General features: G+C 37.7%; 3 protein-coding genes across 8 annotated transcripts; all 3 read left to right on the forward strand.

Moving 5' to 3' along the window:
* The first annotated feature begins 1049 nt into the window (after positions 1-1049).
* Positions 1050-9439, forward strand: LOC133708827 (formin-like protein 18). 5 transcript variants are annotated; one of them, XM_062134363.1, is made up of 19 exons: positions 1051-1222; positions 1372-1519; positions 2176-2876; positions 3442-3663; positions 3753-5203; positions 5306-5429; positions 5655-5726; positions 5874-5972; positions 6048-6089; positions 6310-6390; positions 6478-6528; positions 6624-6705; positions 6917-7011; positions 7280-7351; positions 7429-7545; positions 8137-8205; positions 8290-8356; positions 8710-9120; positions 9242-9439. In XM_062134363.1, the coding sequence occupies exons 2-18, from the start codon at positions 1447-1449 to the stop codon at positions 8883-8885; spliced, it is 3594 nt and encodes a 1197-aa protein (XP_061990347.1). In that variant the 5' UTR covers positions 1051-1222; positions 1372-1446; the 3' UTR covers positions 8886-9120; positions 9242-9439. The 5 variants fall into 5 exon arrangements, with proteins under 5 accessions (XP_061990380.1, XP_061990347.1, XP_061990356.1 ...); XM_062134372.1 differs by having other exon boundaries at positions 8137-8172; XM_062134378.1 differs by lacking the exon at positions 9242-9439 and having other exon boundaries at positions 8118-8205; positions 8710-8784.
* A 3422-nt stretch (positions 9440-12861) lies between these two features.
* LOC133708854 (reticulon-like protein B21) lies at positions 12862-17035 on the forward strand. 2 transcript variants are annotated; one of them, XM_062134409.1, is made up of 9 exons: positions 12862-14390; positions 14480-14542; positions 14629-14731; positions 14811-14885; positions 14997-15141; positions 15235-15304; positions 15542-15607; positions 16398-16520; positions 16608-17035. In XM_062134409.1, exons 1-9 carry the CDS (start codon positions 13085-13087, stop codon positions 16781-16783), a joined length of 2127 nt encoding a protein of 708 aa, XP_061990393.1. In that variant the 5' UTR covers positions 12862-13084; the 3' UTR covers positions 16784-17035. The 2 variants fall into 2 exon arrangements, with proteins under 2 accessions (XP_061990393.1, XP_061990401.1); XM_062134417.1 differs by having other exon boundaries at positions 14486-14542.
* A 469-nt stretch (positions 17036-17504) lies between these two features.
* Positions 17505-22077, forward strand: LOC133708867 (RNA polymerase II C-terminal domain phosphatase-like 4). Its single transcript, XM_062134428.1, has 9 exons — positions 17505-17663; positions 18103-18257; positions 18388-18473; positions 19442-19557; positions 19953-20133; positions 20297-20586; positions 21050-21235; positions 21320-21358; positions 21485-22077. Exons 2-9 carry the CDS (start codon positions 18103-18105, stop codon positions 21800-21802), a joined length of 1371 nt encoding a protein of 456 aa, XP_061990412.1. The 5' UTR covers positions 17505-17663; the 3' UTR covers positions 21803-22077.
* The last annotated feature ends 2277 nt before the right edge of the window (positions 22078-24354 follow it).

Genomic DNA, 24354 nt, shown 5'->3' on the forward strand with positions numbered 1-24354 from the left:
GGGGGTCAACTTTTGCTGTTTTCATTATAAAGCTTAAGCGTAATTAAAAAAGCGAAGTGAAAAAGGTTCGGGGGTCCGGACCATGTCGGGCTTGATAATAGGTACGCCCCTGATTAGTCTGATTTTGTTGAGATATTCTCGTAGACCTCGGTATGAAGACTGACTGAGTGGGTGTGATACTAACTTGCTAAAGTAACCAAGATGACTTACTACCTCACTCCCGATAAAAAAAAAAAACTAGACCAATTATAGGTGAAAGTAGACAAGTTTGGTTTCTCTTGTTAATTACCTAAGGAGCATTGCCTCTGTAAATTATGATTACAAGAATATTATATGAAGCAAAGGGTTTGTTTAAATTCATAGTCATTGGGCCAAAGTGAGAGTGGGCCTATGGTTCATTCTCAATTCAAGATCCGTGAATGGGTTGGGGCAGTTTATTAGGATTTGTAGGGGACTAAAAGTTGGGCTTTTGAATGAATCTAGTTGGAAATTGAAATTTAATCACATAAGGATTTTCTGATTGGGCCTGTCCATAAGAAATTATGTATTACAAATTTCAGCCCTTTGGACTTGTTAGTCTTGCTTGCCCATACTCACCCATTATCCTCAGTGGCCCGCCCTACCATCCACATGTACTTAGGTCGGTTAAACTAACCTATAATTTAATTTAGATCATATAATCATAGACTAAAACCACTTTTAATTCTCGGCAATATTTTATTTCCTAACGACTTTGGGGTGTGCCTATCACTTGGTTCATGAATCACGAGGAAGTTGTAAAGGTTACCATAATTTTGGCTCAATTTATATTACATGCTTTTTGAAATATTCAGAAATATATAAACCTACAAAATGTCAAAAGGAAAACTGGATAAAGAAGGAATAAATGAAACACAAAAGAAAAAGAAAAAGAGGCACGTTGGGCTGGGGACGCCGATACAGATGTCGACTTCCGGCGGCATCCACGTCATCCGAAAGCTGACAGAGCCAAGGGGTCGGTGAATTCTTCTCCAGCTGCTGATTGCTGAAGAAAGCAGAGCACCAAACAGAAAGCTAAAAAAAAAAAAAAAAAAAAACGCAACAGACAAAAATCAAATCCATCGTCACTCTTCTCCTTCCTCAATCTCATTCCAATTCACAGACCACACCAGAAAAGCAAACCTAGCCAGAGCCATACACACCAAAACAGAGCAATCAGAAAATCTGTCATCACTCCAAACCTGTAAGAATTCGTCTCTGTCTCTGCCAATTCTTGATGAATTTCGACGTTACGATTTTGAGTGTGACAATTAATCATTTGCATGATTTGAGTGTGTTTATGTATGATTATATGTACCTGCATGCATGTGATTTTCGTATCGGAAATTTCAGGTGCGGAAGAGAAATCAGGTGATTTTGATTGTGAGCTCTGTCTGGAATTTGAAGAGTGGTTGAACCGCAGAAGAAATGGCCTTGTTGCGCAAATTGTTCTATCGCAAACCGCCGGATGGACTGTTCGAGATCTGTGAGCGAGTATACGGTGCGTTTGTTCTTAATCTTGTAGATTTGTGACTGATTTTCGGTTTCTTATAGGGAAATGATGATTGTAGTTGAATATTTTTGTGTTTGAATGTATAGTAATGTTTGGGAATGGCTGCATCGTGTGCTTGATTCGGAGTCGATTGCGAAATGAGCTATCCGAGTTGATTGAGCTTAATTTGTAGCTTAGAAAATGTGGGGCTATGAATTCCAAGAAAACTGTTCATTACTTGAAACTCTGATGTCCTACTCAGTTTTCTAACCTGACCTGACTTGTTTAAAACTAAAGCGCTAATGAGCAAGAAAACGGATGCGCGTTAGCGCAACAGATTTCGTGCAGCTCAATCCCTTTCTTTGTTCTGTAGTGCTTGATGAAAGTTAAATAATGGACACACTGAGGTTGGAATTTTGTTGTCGTGCAGTAAATACATGAAGCAGGTTGGTTTTAAGACCGATAATTTGTGCCTTGTTCTGTTGCATTGTGGTGTAACAGACAATTAACCAACAGCGTTTTGACGGGGTGTCAAATTTTCATAAACGGTTCAATGTCGATGAGGATTTAGAATTTTTCGGGATACTAGTGCTTAAGAACCTGTAGTGATGTAATCTTTTAGATTATAATTAGAGTCTAACGTTCTTGTACTTGTCAACATATAGTTTTTGATTGCTGCTTCACTACCGATGCTTGGAAGGAGGAAAACTATAAGGTTTACATAGCTGGGGCAGTTGGTCAACTACAAGAGCACTTACCTGATGCTTCATTCTTGGTCTTCAATTTTCATGATGGTATGGCACAGAGCCAGATGGCCGGCATCTTGTCTGAGTATGATATGACCATAATGGATTACCCTCGGCACTTTGAAGGTTGTCCTGTCCTGACGATGGAGTTGATCCATCACTTTCTTAGATCAAGTGAAAGCTGGTTAGGACTTGGGCACAACAACGTGCTTTTGATGCATTGTGAGCGTGGAGGTTGGCCTGTTTTGGCCTTCATGCTGGCTGCACTCTTGATTTACAGGAAGCATTATACTGGTGAGCATAGGACGTTGGACATGGTTTACAGGCAGGCTCCCCTTGAGCTTTTGCATTTGCTATCAGCCTTAAATCCAATTCCTTCTCAACTTAGGTATCTACAGTACGTATCGAGGAGGAATGTAGCCTTAGAATGGCCTCCTCTGGATCGAGCACTTACCTTGGACTGCGTCATTTTTAGATTTATTCCTAATTTTGATGGGCAAGGAGGTTGCCGTCCTATATTTCGCATATATGGGCAAGACCCTTTTCTTGTTACTGATCGAACTGCCAAAGTCTTATACTCGACTCCAAAACGAAGCAAAACCATCCGGCCTTACAAGCAGGTAAGATTGTACTCAATTATTCTGTTACATTTCATTTTTGCCTCTATTTTCTTATGCCATAATGTTTGATGAGGCATATCATTTACCTAGTTAGATGGTTGTTGCTGACCCAAGTGGGATTTAGATTTGTATGATCATGTTGGCCAACATTCCAAAAGAGTTAGGCAAATATGGTTCGGTTCATAGCTGACTGTTCAGTACTTTGCTTTTGGGGTCCTGAATGTCTACCTACCTATCTTCAAAACAAACTCTGTTTTTTATGTTGCTGATCATTTACTGTAATGTTCTTTGGTATGTTGTTTGGTCCAAACTTATTTTGCTTTGAGGGAGGATACCTTGTTGTGTGTCCTGGGTGACAGATTCAGTGGTTTGGATTTTATGAAGTTTTAGCTAGTGAGACTGAGTAGTAAAACTTATCTTTATTCTCAGATTTTCTTAGCTTTGATCTGCTGGGAAAGTTCAGTTTCCTTTATTGTTTTTTAACTGCCATTTATATTTCACACATAAACGCTTCTAATATATGTTCTAATCTTTTTTTTCTTTTAACTGTTCAAATACATTGCAGGCAGAATGTGAACTGGTTAAAATTGACATTAATTGCCATATTCAAGGTGATGTTGTGCTTGAATGCATTAGCTTGCATAATGATATGGAACGTGAACAGATGATGTTCCGCGTCATGTTCAATACAGCTTTTATTAGGTCTAACATTTTGATGCTCAACCGTGATGAAATAGACATGTTGTGGGATGTAAAGGAACAATTTCCAAAGGACTTTAGAGTAGAGGTGTGTCTCTGCTTTTTTGGTTCTGCATTACTTCTTCCTCACTTCTTCTTTTTTCTCCTGACAAACTTTTGGCTGTCATATTGTTGAAGATCCTTTTCTCAGAGATGGATGCTGTCTCATCTATTATTCTTGGTGGTATGTCATGCTTTGAGGATAAGGAGGGACTTCCGATGGAAGCATTTGATCAAGTTCAAGAGATCTTTAGTTATGTTGATTGGTTAGATCCCAAAACAGATGCTGCATTGAATGTTCTTCAACAGTTGGGTGCATCGAATATCACCCATGAAAAGTTGGATACTGATTCTTCCCAGGAATCAATTCCTAAACAGATGCCAAATATAAAGACATCCTTGAATTTGGAAAACGATTCTAAGATTCTAGCCTCCTCGGAGGTGCAGTCAGTGGCCTCACCAGATACAAGTGTCAGTAAACAGGAAGCTAAACCTCAAGACGTTCAGCGACCCAATCAATGTGATTCAGTGAGCCAGCACATGCCACAACCTCCTCAGTCAGAGCCAATGAAGGCATTTGCTCAAGTTCAGGAGATCATTAGCCAAGTTCCCTCAACTACACAATCTCCAGATAGCACTGTGACTAAACCTGAAGCCAAACAAGACATTCATACTGCACAGCAGCCACCTAACCAATCTGATTCAGTGTCCCAGCAGAGGCCCCAACCTCCTATGTTAACGCCAATGGAAGCATTCATTCAAGTTCAAGATATCTTCAGCCGTGTAGCCTCACCTAAAAAATCTCAAGATACCACTGTGAATAAACAGGAAGCTATACCTCAAGATACTTATACTGCATCTCAGCCACATATTCCCCAACCTTCTAAGTCAATCCCAGTTTCCTCTGGAGCCCAAAGTGTTTCAGTTGCACCACCAACACCTCCACCAGCTTCTCCATTGCAACCTACTTCTGCTATGACAACTCCTCCTCCTCCTCCATCACCTCCACTTCAACCTCAACATGCATCACTTCCAAAGCCCAAAGATGCACTTTCCAAAGATACTGAAACCCAACCATCTAGCCCTGGGAGGATACCCCCCTCCTCTTCTCCAGTTTCTAAAGTTACTTCATCATCTCAGCCTCCTCCACCTCCTCCTCCTCCTTCAACTCCTCCTCTGAAAGAGAACCTTGCTGCTAGTTCTAGACCTCCCCCACCTCCACCACCTCCTCTTCACTCAGGGAAAGCTGGAAGCACTGCAAATGCATCTCCAGTTCCAGTGCCACCAGCACCACCTAGTGCACCCCCTCCTCCTCCTCCTCCACTCTCAGGGAAATCTGGAGGTACCCCTGTTTCTTCTCCTAGTGCTCCCCCTCCTCCTCCGGCACCCTTTGCTAAAGGAGGTTCCAAGCCTGGAACTCCTCCACCACCACCAGTTGGTTCCGCCAGTAATGCAAAAGGCCGTCTATCACGTACCATAAATTCTAAGGATAATCAAAAGAAACTGAAGCCATTACACTGGTTGAAACTATCAAGAGCAGTTCAGGGAAGTTTATGGGCTGAGGCCGAAAAATCCAGTGAAGACACGAAGTATGAACTAAAACTCGATATCTATATAATGTAGATACTAGATACTAATAATTCTTGCTGCATCCTGACTTTGACATTCTTTTGATTATTTTCTTGAGATAGGGCTCCAGAGATTGACATGTCAGAGCTTGAGAATCTTTTCGCTGCGGCAGTTCCAACTTCGGATCAGGGCAAGAAAGGAACTACACCAGGTCCAGTTGCCCCTAAATCTGACAAAGTGCAATTGGTAACTTTTTTTTTTTTTGTTTAAATCAGTCGATGCACTTCTGTTTATTTTGTTACATGGCAATGGATTATATTTATCGATTTTTTTTCTTTTCCAATTTATCGTTCATGTCACAGTTATTGATTGGGGTAGCCTAGTGTTCTGATTAATCTCGGCCCAGTTTGGCTGTGCTATACTCTGACGAAAGTCCATATCTATAGTTAGCATTTTATTTCCTAAATGCAGATTGACCACAGACGGGCGTACAATTGTGAAATCATGCTTTCAAAGGTGAAGGTTCCCTTGCATGAGTTAACGGTAAGCTTAATCATACTTGTACAAACATTTTCTTCTCTAATAATTGTAGATAAACTTGTTCTGCATAAATTTTCAACCAATAAATAGATCAAATCAATATATTCTAATGTAACCTATTAACTATGCCTTGTTCTCTAACATTGACAGAATTCGGTGCTTGCCCTGGAAAATACAGCATTAGATCCTGACCAGGTTGAGAACTTAATAAAGTTTTGTCCAACTAAAGAGGAGATGGAGCTACTTAAGGTAGGTCTTCAAACTGCTGCTGAAGAACCTTTCGCTCTTTTCAATTTCATAATTGGTTTTATATTTTGTGTTCAGGGATATAAGGGAGAGAAGGAGAAGTTAGGAAAATGTGAACAGGTTTGTAGGATGATATCCTTGCACTATAGTTTGTTGATTTTGGCTCACACTACTTCATATCCAACACTATATAACATGTGCATCCATTCTACTGATATTTAACTTGTCTGCTTTTTTAGATTTAACTGTAGATATGGGTTGTCATTGTAATCACATGTATGAGCGAGTATCATCAAATCTGAACTTCTTTACCTTATTGCTTTTTGAATGTTGATGGCAGTTCTTGTTAGAGTTAATGAAAGTACCTCGAGTGGAATCTAAGCTGAGAGTTTTTTCGTTCAAAATACAATTCTCTTCCCAGGTGAAATAACAAATATATCAGCTAACAGTCATATGGTTAATTTGGGGTTTACAGTAATACTTATGGTGCCATATTATGGCCATGTAGGTTTCTGACCTTAGGAAAAGCCTGAATGTTGTAAACTCTGCAGCAGAAGAGGCAAGTTATTCATTTTTGTCCCTTCAAACTACTCATGGTAATCATGCATATATTATGTCTCATTGATCTATCTTATACCTTATGCTTCTTATCAGATCAGAAATTCAGGCAAATTGAAAAGAGTTATGCAGACAATTCTTTCCTTAGGAAATGCTTTGAACCAGGGGACAGCTCGGGGTAAGACTGTGGGAAACAGCTTATTGGTCTATATTTGAATACTTCATTTTGTATTCTGTTCATGAATCATGAGTTCACGTGAAAGAACCTTCTACATTAGCATTTTGTGTAACTGTAAATATCACTGTCACACATTCAACAGAAGTTGGTGCCGCTGTTTAGTATCACTTTCATTCCTTCTAACTGAGTCTAATGGTTGATATTATATTAGGCGCGGCTATCGGATTTAGATTGGATAGTCTTCTTAAACTTATTGACACTCGTGCAAGGAACAACAAGATGACTCTCATGCATTATCTTTGTAAGGTACAATTTGATACTTATTCCTATAAATTGTCTTTGCACGGCCATGTGCATCAGTTACTATGTTCTTATTGTATGCTTGTTGAGTACTATTAGAAATCAGCACACATGTTTAGTATTTACTGAAATGTGTTGTAGACTGATGCTTCCATAAGCATAACCTTGTTATAAGGAACTCTCCTTGCATGATCCAATTTGTTTGATTATACTTCTTAATATGCATTGCATGCATTATGGCTCTGTTATGCTGATTTTACTTGATAAGCTGTAGGTTCTTGCTGACCAACTACCAGAGGTTCTAGATTTCTCAAAGGACCTATCCAGCTTAGAGCCTGCATCAAAGGTACTCCTTTTGTGTTCGGACGATAATTTCCAGGATATTTTTGGTATTCATTGACTGAAATCTTTGATCCACTACAGATACAATTGAAATTTTTGGCAGAGGAAATGCAAGCAGTAAGTAAAGGACTGGAGAAAGTTGTACAGGAATTATCTACTTCTGAAAATGACGGTCCTATATCAAAAAATTTCCGTAAGGTATTTATTTTCCCAAAGATCCAACTGATTTGTACGCTAGTGCTAAAGGACCTGCCCAAGTTCCAAACATCCATGGCTGAATCAGTTTCAGCATTTTAAGCTTCCATCATTCCTTATTTCCATCCTCTGTCTTTGTGTGATTCTGATTGTTGGAATTGTCTCGAATATGGTATCGGAGCTTAGTTGTTTTAGTGATAATGGGTTGGAATTTTGGTGAACCTGGTCAGAGTCATTCATGTTGTCTAGGTGTTGTATGGACCTACATGTGAAAGGGGTTATAGAGGCTTGGACGCTTGGTCCGGTGTAATCTCTTAGAACTTTTTTTTTTCGGATCATCAACTGCTGTACATTTTGCAGTGCCTCTTTCTTGGTTTGTAAATGACTGCACAAATTCAGCCACCGCACTCACAACAAGAATAAAAAAACACATGAAACAGATTATTCCTGTTTTGGCCTCCATGATTGACATGCTCTAATATAATTTTTCTTTTTGACAATCTATACGATATTAGAATCTAATGTAGTGATCAACAGTATAGATTATGGCTCATCATTCAGGTTCTGATTTGTAGTTTTTCTCCCAACCTTCAGACCCTAAAGGAGTTCCTCCGTTCTGCTGAAGCCGAGGTGAGATCTTTGGCTTTACTATATTCTAGCGTGGTAAGTCTTGCTCTGAAGCATACTATTTCAAGCTCTTACAATGTTGAGAAAAGTATTTCTTACATGGGGATGGATGTTTTACAGGGTAGAAATGTGGATGCATTGATTCTTTATTTTGGAGAAGATCCTGCAAAATGCCCGTTTGAACAAGGTATCCACTAAAATGTGACATGGTCCTCGTGATCTACCATTCACGTAGTTATGCTTTCACTTTCTTTATCTGATCATTTTAAGTTCCACAAAAGGACTATCCCTGTCAACCTAACATACCCTTCAAGCAAAACTCAGAAAGAACTAGTAAGCACTGCTGCTTTTGTCTATCTTTTGGATCACACCACAGGCCATGTTTGTAGTGGTTATTGAGTCATATATGAAAAACCTCTTCTGATTATGTTCTTGTGTTTGTCTATAAAGAGAAGTCAACATAAATCAAGGCAGTTCATACGCATCTCCTTTCATTGAAATCATGTGTTACCTTTCTAACCATTTCAATTTATGCTGCAGTTATTTCAACCTTACTCAACTTTGTCAGAATGTTCATCAAGTCCCATGACGAAAATTGCAAGCAAAGTGAGCTTGAAATGAAAAAAGCAGCAGAAAGTGAGAAGGTCAAGATGGGTGCTTCCAATCAGTCAGAACGGGTGTTACGTACTCCAATCCATAATAGCAATGTCAAATGAAAATGGTCCAGTTCCGAAATGTGAAGTGTTCCTTGTCTTGGCTACAAATTAGAGCAGAAATTTCTTTTTCTCTTTCCTTTTTGTTTTCATTTACATCTCTAACTGGGAAAAGACTGTAATTATTGATTTTGGGAATAGTGTAAATTAGCTAGGTTGTATTTGTATCCAAGCTGTAGGTAAAGGGTTATGAAGTGACAGAATAAGAGCTTCGAGGCCTAATTTTGTCCTCCGAGAGGTACCTTGTCCCCCAATCTTTTCTTTTCTTATGTCCATCATTGGTTACTGCTGATATTTCTTATTCAAATGTGCTCAGTTTTAACTAATGTGGTTTTATTATTTATGTTGGCACAACACAGATAAGCCAGATCCAGTTTCCACCGTGACAATCCCTCAGGATTCAGTAGGCGACTTCTTGAATAGGCACCACACCAATTTCTTTTATTGCTGTAAGTAGAATGAAGGGAATTTTGTAATATCCCTGCAGCCTTTTTGGAATTTTGTCCGAGTTAATTCCAATTTTTAAAGCTTGTTATTTGAGTTTTATTTTAGCCAAATCTTCATTCATGATTTAAGAGTTGGATTTTGGGGTGATAGAAGATTACTTGAGCAGATTTAAGGGTCATATAAAATGTACTGTGGAATATTCTATACAAGTTACTGGTTACGAATTCTCAAAATAGGGTCACTACTTAATGAGATTTAAGTGGCAAATGGATTGCATATATATGGTCACATTGTGTGTTCCCTATGTCAACCTTTTTTCGGAAATGATCTCGTTACTAGAAAAAACTACCGAAACTTAAGCTACATGATTTTGAATCCCAATTAAGATATGATGGTTGACCGGTTAGGTTCGTACTCTTACCAGGTTTCATCTGCCTGATATTAAACTAATTAACACTCTACTTGTTTGTTGGAGTTGGTCGCTGTTGTGTCTCTAATTCTTGTGTATGTCTAGGAGTTCTCGAGAAGATGAAGAAACTTTAAATTAAGGGGTGTGATCAGTCATCATCGTAGGATATATAGTCGTTATTAATTAGTTATAAACTTGGAGTTTAACAAATACCTAATCTTCAACGTGTATAGTGACTTTATCATTAAGATATGAATTTGGAGGCACTGACCGCAACTTAATCGCTTTCTGGTTCCAAGTTTGAACCAATAAAGTCACTTCTTATATATATACGTAAAGAAAGACTTGACTTCGGTCTCACGTTTCTTTCTTTTGGTAACTCCAAATTATCTGGTTCAAAGTTTTGACGTTATGCCATCTACTATATATGATTTATATTATTTACTGACCTCGGTCAGTTACTTTGTTTAATACTAGTGCTAATTATTGATTCAAGTTTTCCCTATATGGTATTATAAACAAAAGCTGATAAAGATAATTTATGAAAGCTTGGTTTTGGTCCAATTTCCCAAACTATAGAATAAAAACGTTGTTATTGGATCAGGGTTGGCATGTACGTCGGTTTTGGGTGGTGGGATTCTCAGTAATATAATCATGTCTGGAACAATATATATATGCCTCGTGCGTCGAGCAAATAACCTCACGTGCCTTCAACGTTACAAGACTGCAACGCCTCTCTGCCCAGAATTTCATAATGTTATTATTCACAGCTAGTTGAGCAAACTATGATTCCCTTCTCTTTCAATCCCAAAACTATTCTGTATATGAAAATCAACGCAACGTTTTCGACCATTAGTTTTTCCGTAACCAAATCCCCAGAGGCTGACATCTGGTAATGTTTAATGTTTTCCCAGTTATGGTGCATTGAAAAATAGATGCAAGAGTTGAAAAACACAGTTTTAATGTACTCTAATTAATTTGCTTAGGCTTCTTCCACTCACATGATGACATGATATATATGCTTCTCTTCCCTTTTCTTTTCTTGTCGCTACTTGTAACTTTTTTAGTGTCGGTGAGTGTTTTTCTGTAGAGAAAGAGGGAGGGAGAGAGAGCGGTGGCCGGTGAGATTGGGTTGAAACTTGTCGCCGTCTGACGTCTGAGTGCAGCACTACTACATCGTATGATTTGGACTCGCATGCCGATTCCAAAATCGGATGCCAGTACGTTTCCAAAAATAGAAGTTTATAATGCGTGAATAACTCATTTTTAACAAGAAACGTATGTAACTAAACTAAATGCTCGCAAACAATTTGATTTTACATAGAATTTTGGTATATGCTGAATGTACCTGGTTGAATAATTTGTACGTAAATCATTGCGTACGTGAACCATCTTTTTTTATGCCGAAGGCTGTCGGTGTTGGATTCCTTCTCGATGAGCAGCATCGGTCACTCAAAAGCCAATTAATCATTCGGATGGCCTTGTCATTTCTCACACTATTATTGAGATAAATTGATTGTGTGATTCTCAATTCCATTGTTCACATAACCAGTGATCCGATCCTGATGCATGCAATGCATTATTTTAGTGCATGATTCCACATCTGCATCATCTTCAACTAAAATAATTTCTTGCCTTTATTCATATGCATAGTTCATTAACTGGAGGGGTCAATTATGTATAATAAGGCATGCATTAACCATCATTATGATATTTAAAGGGAATAAACCATGTCAACGTACCAAAGCTATAATTATATAATGCTATAGCTAGCACAATTAGGCCGAGCAATAATCAAGTAGCAGTACTACATTGCCTTTTTAATTTTTAGGGGGCCATATTATGATTTCATCAGTTCTAGCTTCATACCAATTAATTAGCCAACGGTGCACAGCTTCGAATTATAATGTACGTGAAATTGTTTCAGAAAAATACAAACCATCTAATTAGGCCGGGGCAAGCTACAACGTTAAGAGGCATTAGCTAATATACAAGCAATCCTTAATCAGGTCTATATAGAACAACTGGTGCTTATATCAAGAGTGTCATATATGATCAAAATGTGAAGCTTCCTAATATTCACACAACCCCTTTTGGCCTTTCCCTACTTATCCAAATAGAAGAAAAGAGGAAAAGGAAAAGGAAAAAGAAAAAGAAGCAAACTTTGCATATAAGTGATGGAGCACAGATGAATAGGATCACGTTAACACCTTCAGTACAAAGCTGGAGATCAAGGTGTTTGCCATTATTACCTGAAAAAAAAAAATCACCACATGCATGCTAGCTTCCAAACTCCACCTCTCTGAAATTAGGAAGCTAGGAAACGTTTCCAATCTTCCATTTGCATGTGAGGCTTGTGAGGTTGATGACTTTTTGGTTGCCTCGGTCACAGCGTTCATAGAGATCCTCCAACACAAAAGCTAGCGTGGCTTATTAGGGAATCAAATGTACCAGTCATCCTCCCCAGAAAAAAGAGCAAAAGAGATCATCCTTAACGCACCCCTTTATATCTCTAATCATTCAACCACACCATATACGAGTTCATCTCACTTTTTCACTTTTACTTTCTAAATCACATGAGTGAGTGTGACTTAGAAGTTGGGTAACATGAGTTCATCTCACGAATTACTATACCAATATTGTTACCAATTTAATCAAATTATAAGTTGGGTATCATAACGAGCTAATAAACTATCTACTTATACATTATATTTATTTTGTCGTTTTGGATACTTCACATTATGTCATGGTTACGAGGGTAACCCAACCGTTATCTGATGATCAAGACAAGAATATGATTATGGTTGCAAATTAAGACTAATCCAATTGAATGACCGATGATTCGTGGAGAGGTATCAGAAGACGATCGTAAAGTTAAACACTCTTTCAAATTAATCATTTAGTCTAATTTGATCAAGTCTTCTATATAGGGTCTAGGGAAAGTGTTAAGTAATCAAATATTATGTTTCAAGAGTTGAATCATATTATGTAGCCTAATTTAATTAATTTTCTACTAATTCTAATTGTCTTCCATAGTCTATGAATAACTCCAAAATGGTAAAAACAAAGTAAAAAAGTTCATAAAATATATATTATTGTATATTTTGACCAGTGTCTAGAGACTCAGTCCCTCCCGTCTTGCTCTGCTCTCTTTGCTTTTCCGAAGGCAAAGGGATCCCAAACGCTTTCACCCCACCAACCGCCATTTCTCTTGCGTAAAGCTTTCTCATCCATAATTTGTACTATATGTCTATGTCCCATTGTACTCATTGCTAGCTAGAAAGAGATAAAAGAGAAAGTGAAACAGAGAAGAATTATCTGCCAAGGTACATATTATAAAGGCAAAATGGATGTGGGTAGGAGGAGATCAGATGCAGGAGTGCTCAGGACTGGGAACACTGTGGTTGCAGGGTCAGTGTGGGAGAACAGGATGAAGCTTGATGAAGTCAGAGGTGGGATTAAGGTCTTCAATGGTGATCAGGAGAATTCTGAAGAGAGCAGCAGTAATGGGGTTGCTGCAACAACAACAACTCCTAGCACAAGGTTGAAGAGAGGTCAATCTGTTGGTGGAGCAGTGAGCAATGGGAAGAGAAAGACTTGGAAATCTGATACAAGGGTTGAAGGTTTGGACAAGAGTGGGTCCAGAGGAAAATCTGAGTTGAAGAATTCTGATGAACAGTGCAAGGAGTTGAGTGTTTCTGTCGATGGGATCAAGAACAGCCCAACTCAGGTGAGGTCTGTGAGGAGACTTAGATCTGAGGGAAGCAAGGAGAGTCAAAATGCTGTTGCTTCTGATAAAGCTGAGAGGAGCCCGGTTGGGAGTAGGAAGCCAAGGACTGAATTGCTGAAAAGTGCTAGTGATTTGGGTAAGGAGGAGGGAATTGAGAAGAATTTGGGTCAGTTGAGGAAGGTGAAATCGGAGTCGATCAGGGGAAGTGATTCTTCTGGCAATGCAATTCAATTGGGGAAGGTGAAATCGGAATCGAATAAGGCCTCCCCAGATGAATTGGATAAGGGAGTTGACAAGTCTGTTGAGGTGATTGAGAAAATCCCAGTTGGGGAGGAGACCGGAGATGGTGGATCTGATGAGAATTGCAAGGAGTTTGGTGTGTGCAGAGAAATGGTGGTTCCAAGCAATGTGGATGTGGTCAAATCTGATCCAACAGAATTGGTGAATGATGTTGCTGATGATGAAGATGGTGATGAAGAAGAAGAAGAAGAAGAAGAATTGGAGGAAGAGGTGGATGAAGAAATTGAGGTTGAAGTTGAAAAGATGAGCCTTGATATTAAGGAAATCAATGCACCGGTACAAGAGAAAGCACCAGTTGAAGAAGAAGCACCAGTTGAAGAAAAAGCACCAGTTCAAGTGAGAGCACCGGTTCAAGAAAAAGCACCAGTTCAAGTGAGAGCACCAGTTCAAGAGAAAGTGAGAGCACCAGTGCAAGAGAAATTAAGCAAGGTTGTGAATGAAGTGAAGGTAGTGAATGAAGTTAAGAAGTTTCAATTATTTGACCGCAAATTAAGAAACCAAGAAGTGAAAAAGCTTCAACATGTTCATCAAAAGCCAGAAACGATCTCCGTTAATCTGAAAAAGCAATCTCCTGTTATGAAACGTGCAGAAGTCTACTCAAACGTCCCTAAACAAACATCATGTAAGTTCTTAATTTCTCTCTTTTGAACTCTGCATCTTTTTCTTCTTATTATAGAATTGAGCCTGGACTGTTCTGTTTGTACCAATTAGATGCAGCTCCAAATGATCAGTACCATAGCTTCCCAGAAACACATAGCAGATTGCAAAGTTTAGGTGAGTTTTCATTCCTAATTTATTGAATTGCACCTTCTACTGCAGTTTCTTTCTAAAGGGTACATTTTTCCATTTTTTTTTTCCAGCGGATTTAGTAATGTGGAAAGATGTATCAAGATCAGTTTTTATATTTGGGATTGGAACATTTGTGATACTATCATCCTCCTACATGAAGGATCTAAATATCAGGTAAGCAAAATCCCAATCGAAAAATGTCCAATCCCAGCTTCAATTTTGTTCTAAATCTTTTTTGATTCTTGGTCTACAGCTTCATTTCTGTCATATCCTATATGAGCCTTGTTTATCTGGCTGTCATCTTCCTCTTCAGGTCCATCATCTTGAGGTAAATTCTTTGATTTGCAACCATTATTTATGAACATGTTTATATTAGATTAGCATACATTTCCAAGTTGATCTCTTTCTGATTCCTTTTCTTAATTTCTTTAAATGTCAGGGGAGCTTATGAAATAGAAAATGCAAATTCTGTGGTGGGTGAAGAAGAAGCAATTTGGTTACTGAAACTGGTCCTGCCTTACTTGAATGAGTTCCTGCTAAAGTTTAAAGCTTTGTTTTCTGGTGACCCTGCCACCACAATTAAGGTAATTCTCTTTTTTCTTCATGTCTTTTTCTATTTCCGCAAATACATTAAAAGGTGTAGAAATATGATGATATATATATTGTAATTTTGGCAGTTGGCAGTGCTGCTCTTTGTTTTGGCCAGGTGTGGCAGCTCCATAACCATTTGGACAATGGCCAAAGTAGGTGAGTTTCACTTTCCCTTTGCTCTTAATTTTGGAGTTGTAATACTCAAGAATACTAGAGTATAGAACACTTCCGAAACTGTGAGAGCATTATAGATTTATTATAGTGAAACAGTTGATGTAATAATGGGGAGTTTCTTCCCAGCAGCCAAAACGGTATAAAATTCTCTGTGTCTCTCTGAACCTTCTTCACTTCTACACAACTGACACCACTGCTTGGTTTTGCCAACTATGACAGGCTTTTTCGGAGTTTTCACCATACCAAAAGTGTGCTCTTTGTATTCTACCCAGATAACAATCTTCGGTAAATTCCTGCAATCATTTTCTCCCTCCCTACTAATCATGCATACTATTATTACAAAGTTACTGTACCAATTTTTACACCATTATAGTTAGCTGTAGCACCTTTAGTTTGACTATCAGCTCAGATCTTTACCTAATGTGGCCCATCATAATTCATGTCTGATCTAACGGCTTTATTAGACCTGGTCTGGATTTGATGGGGCCCAAGTCAATATGACCCCATACATTAATGCCCATGATGGGTACTCGGGTAGGGTCTTTGAATTAACATAACACCATGATAAAACATTGAAGCTCCAAATATCTCCGATTTAATTGTCGGGCAGAACATTAAAGTGATTGGTGATCAAATAGACGCTCTAAAATGCATTTGATTTACATGTGAAGTTTCTTTGCATTTTTTGATTCCGAGTAAAGAAAATTTTCTTTTTTCATTCTCCAAGCTTCTAATTTGCATCTTCAACCTCTCTTTTCTCTTCGACATTTTGACCAAACAACAGTAGTTAGGGCCCCCACACCATAATTTTACTAGTTATGGCCCATTATCTTCTAATGGGTTATAATTTCTGTCATTTTCAAATTTTTAGTGGGGTTGTCGAGAGGCCACAATCCTTAATGGGTATTTTATGGGTTTATGATCTGGCCCAATAGGTCTATTCTGCCTTTTAGTAAACTAGTGAATAGATGAAAAGACCCAGCTACAGCTAATGTCATGAAATGTTCTCAGATAATATGCAATAGTGATATTTCACCATCTGATGTGCTACTGAATTGGTGTTCATTATGTGAAGCTAAATTTTGGGTGCGACGGTTTCGGGATGCTTGGGACTCCTGCTCTCACAAGAAACCAGTGACCATTGCGATCTTTCTACTAGTATGGAACTTATCTTCAGTAGAGGCTCGAATTTGGGCAGGTACGCAAATCCAAACCCTAGTATGTTTCAAACGATCAATTGTTTGTATACGTTATGTATATGATTACGAAATTCAAAATGTTGCAGCGTTCATTTTGGTGGTGGCGTTCCGATACTATCAGCAGAAGTTGGTGACGGAGGAGTGGGTGGAAGATGATGTAGCAGCAGTAGAAGAAGAAGAAGGAGCTGAAGAAACTTGGCAGGGAGGACAAAGAGCCACTCCAGTTGATATTCACATCACTAAACAAAAGAAAGGATTCTAAAAGTATATACCAATATATCATATCAAATAATGCGCTCATTTGCCCGCTTTTTTTTTCCCCCTTCTTTTTTGTCCCTTGATTTACTGTAAATATGAGGGACATTTGTTGATTCTGTCATACTAAGTTACTAACAAGTGTAGGAGGAAATTGTGAGTTTGTGACCAATAACTACTTCACATTACATGTACCCTTACAAATATGAATGAAAATGGCAGTTGGTTGATTGGTCAACAATGCTTCTTATTTGCTTGAGTTACAGAAATATAATGGTGTTCATCAAAACCCCAATAATTTCCTTCCACTTCATTTTCATTGTTTTCGCTAGAAAAATAAAAACAAATTGAGCCAAAATTGGACGCAATCAAGATCCAATTTATTGGGCTAGACTCTAGCCCGCTCTAAAATCAGGATGTCAAGTCCAGGCAATATCGCCTAGAATATTGTTATTCTTTCAGCCAAGCATGTAAACTTCATATAGTCGAGCCGGTGAACTATCTCTCCTTTTAGTCGAACAGATGAACAGTCTTAGAAAGAAAAAAAGTTTTAACCATTGAAAACTCTTGGGATGACAAGATGTCAGAATGGAAGAGGAAAGGAGAGGGAGGGTAGTAGCAAAATATTACAATATTAGAAATACAAAATAATAAAAAGTACAGGCCATATAAGCAAAATATTTCTTTTTGTTTTCCAAAATTTCGGTCTCCAATTCTAACCCGCTTTATTCCGGGCTCGGGGCAAAAAGACCCGCTCTTTTTTTTATTTTATTTTTTATTATTCTTTCTCTCCCTCTCTCTCTCTCTCAAAATCCAAACGAAAGCTTCAAAATTTGACGAGCTTCTCTGCAACCCTAACCCCAACAACTGCTTCGCAACCCATCACGGTACATTCACTACTTCATTTCATCCTTCTCTTCTTATAAAAGATACGGTTCTTAATTTGATTTTGTGATTTACTGGTTTCACCGAAATCGATTTCTAGGGTTCTTTCAATCTCGCATAATTAATCGAATAGCTAGCTTCTTATCACTTGTTAGGTCTTCGCACCGAACCAGTTTGGTTGTTCATTGTGTAATAATGTTAAAGTTGCTACCTTTATTCTTTGTTCTTGATTTTCACTAGTAGAAATATTGATGTTGTTTGTGGGTTTAAGTGTTGAGGAGTTATTTTGGGGCAAGTGAGAAGCTTTAGGTTTAATATAGCATTTTTTTTTTTCGTTGTCGATTTCGAATGGTAGGAATGTTGATTGTTTATGTGTATCTTCTATTGCATCCACTTTGAGGTGAACATTTGGTAATGTGTTTGATTGTGTGGATAATGTAGATGAGTCTTGCCGAGTCCCCAGTGCACTCTTCTAGCAGTGATGGCTTTGCTGGGTTGCTTGAGAGAGAACTAGAGTCCGGTTCTTCGGAGTCGTCACCAGATGAAGGAGATAAAGCAGCTGATGACGATGGCAGTGATGTTGAAAGTGAGAGCAGGTGTGTTGAGTTCTGTTTGTTTCGTGTTTCATGCAGTATGAGTTTCTATCAGATATTGTAATTTCTGTAAATCTATAAGTCAAAGTTCTATTTGGAGCCATTCAGATACGATTTGTGACTTGCATTGCAGGATAAAAAGGCGTAAGGTAGAGAATCTGGAAAGCTTAGAGGAAACCATTGCGTCAACTTCACAAGGACTCTCAGAAGAAAAGCCAGGTAACCTTTTGATCTCTTTTGGATTGTTTTGTGTTTCATTTTTTAACCCCAAACACTGGAAGAGGACTTATTGATTCTGTGTGAAGTGTTTTGAACTGTCTTAGATGACACATACCTGTTTGCTACATACAACCTAAGACCAACTTAGTAAGGGAGCTTTTGTTCAAAGACTTACTAAAGTGCTCCTATTCTATCATACTTTGTTATGTCCATCTACCTCGTGGTCTGTTTGCATGTCTCTATTTAAAATTTGTGAAAGCTGAAAAGTTAAGTGCAGTTATTGTGGGCTGTATATATAGATGTATAACAGAAGTTCAAATATCAATCAAGTATCAGGTTTATTGTTTGTATGTCTAAAGACTTGACAAACTGCTTTGCTGTTGCCTTGATTGTTTTGATGAAAACGTTGTTTGGTAGATTTTTGAATATTACATTTTAGAATTTATTTTCTTCACTATGCTTCAATTATGGTGATGAAAAAGTTTTCTGGTATTTGTATTTGACTGTATTTCATAACATTGCCGGAAAAAACTAAGGAAATGCTAATTTTCTTGCAAAAGTGTTCCAGACGAAAAGTCTTTCCTGTTCAAGAAAACATAAAACTTTTTTCAACTGGGAAACCTTTCCACCAGTATTTTTTTTTTTTCCAGAGAGCAGATTATTTTGGAAAAGCATGGCTTGAAGCTATCCAACAGTGAATGTACCATGTATTCGGGTATTAGTTTGGGATTCAACCCCCATAAAAATGAGTGTGTTTGCTTGTGTGTGTGTGGTTCAGAAAGCGAGAGAGTACATGTCTAATAACCATCAAGTTTTGAATTTTTTGAACACAGGATATTATAACTAATCAACATCAAGTTTTAATTGCTTTGAACACAGGATAATTATATCTAACATGGTATTTCTCCACCTCAGAGGATACAGTTACTCTTGTCCTGTTTTTGAACTTTTCTTGGAATTATGTGCAGAAGCAACTGCAATAGAGGATATGTGTGCACATCCTGGTTCATTTGGAGATATGTGTTTTCTTTGTGGCCAGAGGTTGATTGAGCAGTCTGGTGTGACATTTGGGTACATACACAAGGTATTCCCCTGGATGAGCAGTTGAAATTTAAAATTTTTGAATGCTTTGGTTTACTGGAAGTGTACACGCATATGGTTTTCCATAATTTAGTTTGTACAGGCACTATTTTTACCCATTAGCTGTCACCTGTAATTCATGATATACTGAAGCCTTCATGCAAAAAAAATAAACTTATTGTTAGGAAACAAACATAACCATTGCATGCATACGTTATTCGTTTCAGTCAAGTGTGACTTGTTGATTTACTAATCGCCTGATTTTTATTATAAATTTACTAAAGAAATTTACACACTCATTCTATGTATCCATTTCCAGTTAGATTGTTCCTTATTCGTAGCTTATTTTGCATTATTAGATATTGGATGTGATACAGTGTGAAACATTTGCTTGTGCAGGGATTAAGACTTAATAATGATGAAATCGACCGGTTACGCAACACTGACATTAAGAAATCGCTAAATAATAAGAAACTTTACTTGGTACTTGATCTTGATCATACACTGCTAAATTCCACCCAGCTGAATCATATGACGGCAGAGGAAGAATATTTGATGAGCCCACCAGATTCTCTGCCAGGTATTTATGTATTCTTTTGAAGTCTCTCTTCTTGTGTAGCATCTTTAGTGCTTCCATTTCAATGTTTACACATTTCTTAGTTGCTTAGGTGGATGCTTGTATATTTACCCTAATGAGTATTGACTTGCATCTTTTGATTTTGCTTGTAATATGATACTTTCAGATGATTTGAAAGGCAGCCTCTTCAGACTAGACTTTATGCGCATGATGACCAAGTTAAGGCCCTTTATTAAGACATTTTTGAAGGAAGCCAGTGAAATATTTGAAATGTATGTGTATACAATGGGTGACCGAGCCTATGCATTGGAAATGGCCAAGTTGCTTGATCCCAAAAAAGAGTACTTTGGTGATAGAGTGATATCACGCGATGATGGCACCCAAAAACATCAAAAGGGTCTAGATATTGTGCTTGGGCAAGAAAGTGCTGTTTTGATACTGGATGATACAGAAAATGTAAGTTTTTCCTTGTTGATACTGAAATTTTAAAGTGCATTCGTAACCAGTTAACCTTGTAAAAGACTTAAAGGGGAGCAAATTTTTGTGGTTTAAACAGAATTAGCCTTGAAGAAATTTATTTGAAATTTGTCATAATAGCATCTTCCACCCATGGCGAGCCAGCTAGTTATGTTACCTCTCATTGAACTAGCTTAACTGCTTAATGATTTAACACAAAATATATGTTTACAAAATCAAATGTTTAGAAAATGAACTTGTTATGATAGATTTTATGTTTGGATACACTCGCAATTTAATGATCTCTGCATATGGTATCTTAAACAATTCTTTTTTGAGTGAGATGATAGAATATCTTCAAAAGAACTTTATTGTGTTTTGGATACACTAGCTATCATTTTAAGGATGTGGTGAGTTTTTTAATCTTCTGATTGGTTATCAATGTTGCTATCTGTTATTGTAGGCGTGGATAAAGCACAAGGACAATCTAATCTTGATGGAAAGATATCATTTCTTTAGATCTAGTTGTGCCCAATTTGGGTTCAATTGTGAGTCTCTTTCGGAGTTGAAGAGTGATGAGAGTGAGCCTGAAGGAGCTCTTGCAAATGTTCTTGACCTTCTTAAGCGAATTCACAAGATTTTCTTTTATGTAAGTACATCTTCCCGTCTCTATATTGATTAAAGTATGTGGTGTTGTTGTGTACTAATCCATTGTTGGCAAACTATCTTGTAGGAATTGGAAGGCAATCTTATAGATAGAGATGTGAGGCAGGTGAATATTCCACCAACTTCCCTTTCTTATGTTTGATATATATATTTGGAGAGCTTTGCTTCTACTACTTTCAGTTCTGACAATGATATTAATATGATATGGGTATTAAATGTGTTACTCTTGTAGGTTCTGAAAACCGTTAGAAAGGAAGTTTTGAAGGGGTGCAAAGTTGTGTTCAGCCGTATAATTCCTTCAAAAGTCCAGGCTGATAGTCATCACCTGTGGAAGATGGCAGAGCAGCTGGGAGCCATATGTTCAACCGAGGTGGATTCGTCAGTGACCCATGTAGTTGCATTAGATGCGGGAACTGAAAAGTCTCGCTGGGCAGTGAAACAGAATAAGTTTTTGGTCCATCCTCTCTGGCTTGAAGCAGCGAATTATATGTGGCGAAAGCAACCCGAAGAGAAGTTTCCTGTCACTGAAACGAAATCGAAAACCCAGTAACTGCTATTTTTTGGATATGACTAACCCTGTCCTTGTTGTGGATAACTTGAAAAAGTCGTAGAAAATTTGGCTGTAGACTAATTTGAGTCTTGATAATTCGAAACTAGTGCATCAGAGAGCAGTTACTTTACTCTGAATTTGTATATAGTTACAGCCCGTTTTGTCAGATAACAAGAACAGAAGATATGTTAAGGCAGTAGGAGATTATGGCGATAAGCACATTTTTATGTACTTTGCGTCTCAGCTTATAATGAGAAGCTTCTGATCTTTTGTCATTGGTACAAGAAGTACTGAATCGGCTTTCTGAAAATGAGTAAGCATGTCATGTTAAAATTGGGCTAGCATGAAATGGGCCTTCGGAGTCCAGTTGTGTACTAAACCAATTCTGAGCCCTATGAGGCTCATATTTGGGTGGATCCATCTTCCTTATAACTTGAATCTGTGAAAGTTTGAAATGAGCAATAAATCCCAAAGTTCCCAACCCACAAGGTTAAAATGGAATATCATTACAGCTTAGATTGTGAAATACTATTTGGTATTTACCGTAGTGATAAGACATTTCTTTCGAACAAGTGTTCGATTACCTCAGCTCGTTGATTGAAAAACAAAATTGTGAGTACACGTACATAAAATGCAGATAGCAACCTATATCCCCATCTTATATGTGATAATACCAAACATTCCACAAGGATGTTATGAAGGGGACTGACTTAAAACCAAAATTGCCCAAGACTGGTAGGTTTCGGTTTTTGGTGTTTGGTTTGAGGCTAAGCCACATGTCGCTACACACAGAACAAGAATGCTTTGTGATTATACATTTATACATATAGCTTTGGCAATCAAATTAGGTCGATATCATACACGTATATCGTTCACTAAAGCAACGCGTGGAGATGGCCGGAGGGCCAATAATATAGATTATAGAAGAAGGCTCATCAGAAAGATCGATGCGTGATAGACTGGTCTTCAATTTCATGATAATCCGAGTACGCCAATGAATTCTTTAAGCTTCATGATAGAGATCCTCATTCTCCAGCACATGGAAAAAATGGAACTTCCTAGACGAAACAGAACATTAGATATACCGACAGACATAAACATTGGTTTTTAGATGTTTGAATGGAAATGCAAGTATCTGATAATTTTGGCAATGCTTTCATGAATGACCTAATATGAAGGTTTCAAGACTTTACAATTCTGACAAATTAACCAACTATATACCTACTAGTGACTACTGACCAGTCCAGTTTGTGCTCATTGTTTGTTCTATATACATATACATATAGTTGGTTTATATACAGTATATGTGTATGTTAGTTCAACTAAATATTTCTAGTTACTTGTCATCGATGAGGTAGGCAACCACTGAAAGTCTGAAACTAATATCATATACTAGGATTGACTAGAGTCACTAGACCAATGCATCTCTCCTGTAAAGAGGATATCTTGTTACAAATATTAGAATGAAAAGATATAGATCGAAGAGGTCATGAGTAAACTAATATGCTAGATATGGATTATGTAGGGTTAGGGTTTATCAATCCTCTATCTATCTTTCCCTAAAAGTAAATTAAGTGTAGATCGAGCTGGATAAGGTCTATTTAGGGTTAAGGTTTATCATATCTTTCCCTAAAACTTAAAAGTAGCCTCCTCTCAGTCTCTACACTCAAGTTTACTAATAGAAAGTTTGTTGTTGTCTAAGTTGAGTGTCCAAGCCAATTCATTCCAATCCAGCAAGCGAGGAGTTTGAAATTCCAAATAACGTTTGAAGACTAAAGAGTATTAATATTCTGGAAAATTATTGGGTAGAAAAGTTCGTAGCTGTCTAAATCGATCGGCTACGATATAATATGAGTCGTGGCAAGCAGATTAGTTAAGAAGAAACAGTGAGTTTGTGGTTGATGGGTGTATGTAGTTTGAACGTTTCAACTTAATTTGAGAATATTATTGAGGTTCTAAGTACCGAGTAGAGATGAGTTTTAGGTTTTATCATCATATATCGTATATAGCATGATGAGTTGAAATTCATAATAGTGAGAGCAAGTCCACCCGTTGAAGTTGGCTAGTCAAGACTATTAATTGCTTTTTGCCTTTCATTTTCACATTTTTTCTTGACCAGTCAGATACTGTTCACAAAAAGTCACCAAATGTCAGTTGGCATGTCAAGAAATTGACCCAGAAAGTTACTTTTTGTGAACAGTATCTGACTGGTAAAAAAAATTTGTGGAAATGAAAGGCAAAAAGTAGTGAATATAGTCTTGACCAGCCAACCTCAACTGATGGACTCGCTCTTAGGGAGTTTGAATAATTGAGTGGCCAAATTTGATAGCTTATCTAAAACAATGACTCAAGTCTCAAGGACAAAGATAATTAAGGTATATAGTTTTCTCCATACTTCTAAAAACAATGACTACTTTATTGTGACTTGTAACCTTCCTCCGTAGGGAATTTTCACCAAGTGATTGATTGTCGTTTTCACATCTCTATTAATTTTAGCATTATTTTGGTAGCTTTCAGTTTCACCTTTTATAATGTCAATTATGTCACCCCAT

The sequence above is a fragment of the Rosa rugosa genome, chromosome 1, assembly GCF_958449725.1.
Source record: "Rosa rugosa chromosome 1, drRosRugo1.1, whole genome shotgun sequence".
Lineage (NCBI taxonomy): Eukaryota > Viridiplantae > Streptophyta > Magnoliopsida > Rosales > Rosaceae > Rosa > Rosa rugosa.

Bases quoted from the DNA above. Each gene is read 5' to 3' on its own strand.
- LOC133708854 (XM_062134409.1), top strand. From the start codon at position 13,085: ATGGATGTGGGTAGGAGGAGATCAGATGCAGGAGTGCTCAGGACTGGG. The intron at 14,543-14,628 runs GTGAGTTTTCAT...TTTTTTTTCCAG, and splicing joins TAGCAGATTGCAAAGTTTAG to CGGATTTAGTAATGTGGAAA. The intron at 15,608-16,397 runs GTAAATTCCTGC...CATTATGTGAAG, and splicing joins TACCCAGATAACAATCTTCG to CTAAATTTTGGGTGCGACGG.
- LOC133708867 (XM_062134428.1), top strand. From the start codon at position 18,103: ATGAGTCTTGCCGAGTCCCCAGTGCACTCTTCTAGCAGTGATGGCTTT. The intron at 19,558-19,952 runs GTATTCCCCTGG...TTGCTTGTGCAG, and splicing joins CATTTGGGTACATACACAAG to GGATTAAGACTTAATAATGA. The intron at 20,587-21,049 runs GTAAGTTTTTCC...CTGTTATTGTAG, and splicing joins TACTGGATGATACAGAAAAT to GCGTGGATAAAGCACAAGGA.
- LOC133708827 (XM_062134363.1), top strand. From the start codon at position 1,447: ATGGCCTTGTTGCGCAAATTGTTCTATCGCAAACCGCCGGATGGACTG. The intron at 6,391-6,477 runs GTGAAATAACAA...ATGGCCATGTAG, and splicing joins AAATACAATTCTCTTCCCAG to GTTTCTGACCTTAGGAAAAG. The intron at 8,206-8,289 runs GTAAGTCTTGCT...GATGTTTTACAG, and splicing joins CTTTACTATATTCTAGCGTG to GGTAGAAATGTGGATGCATT.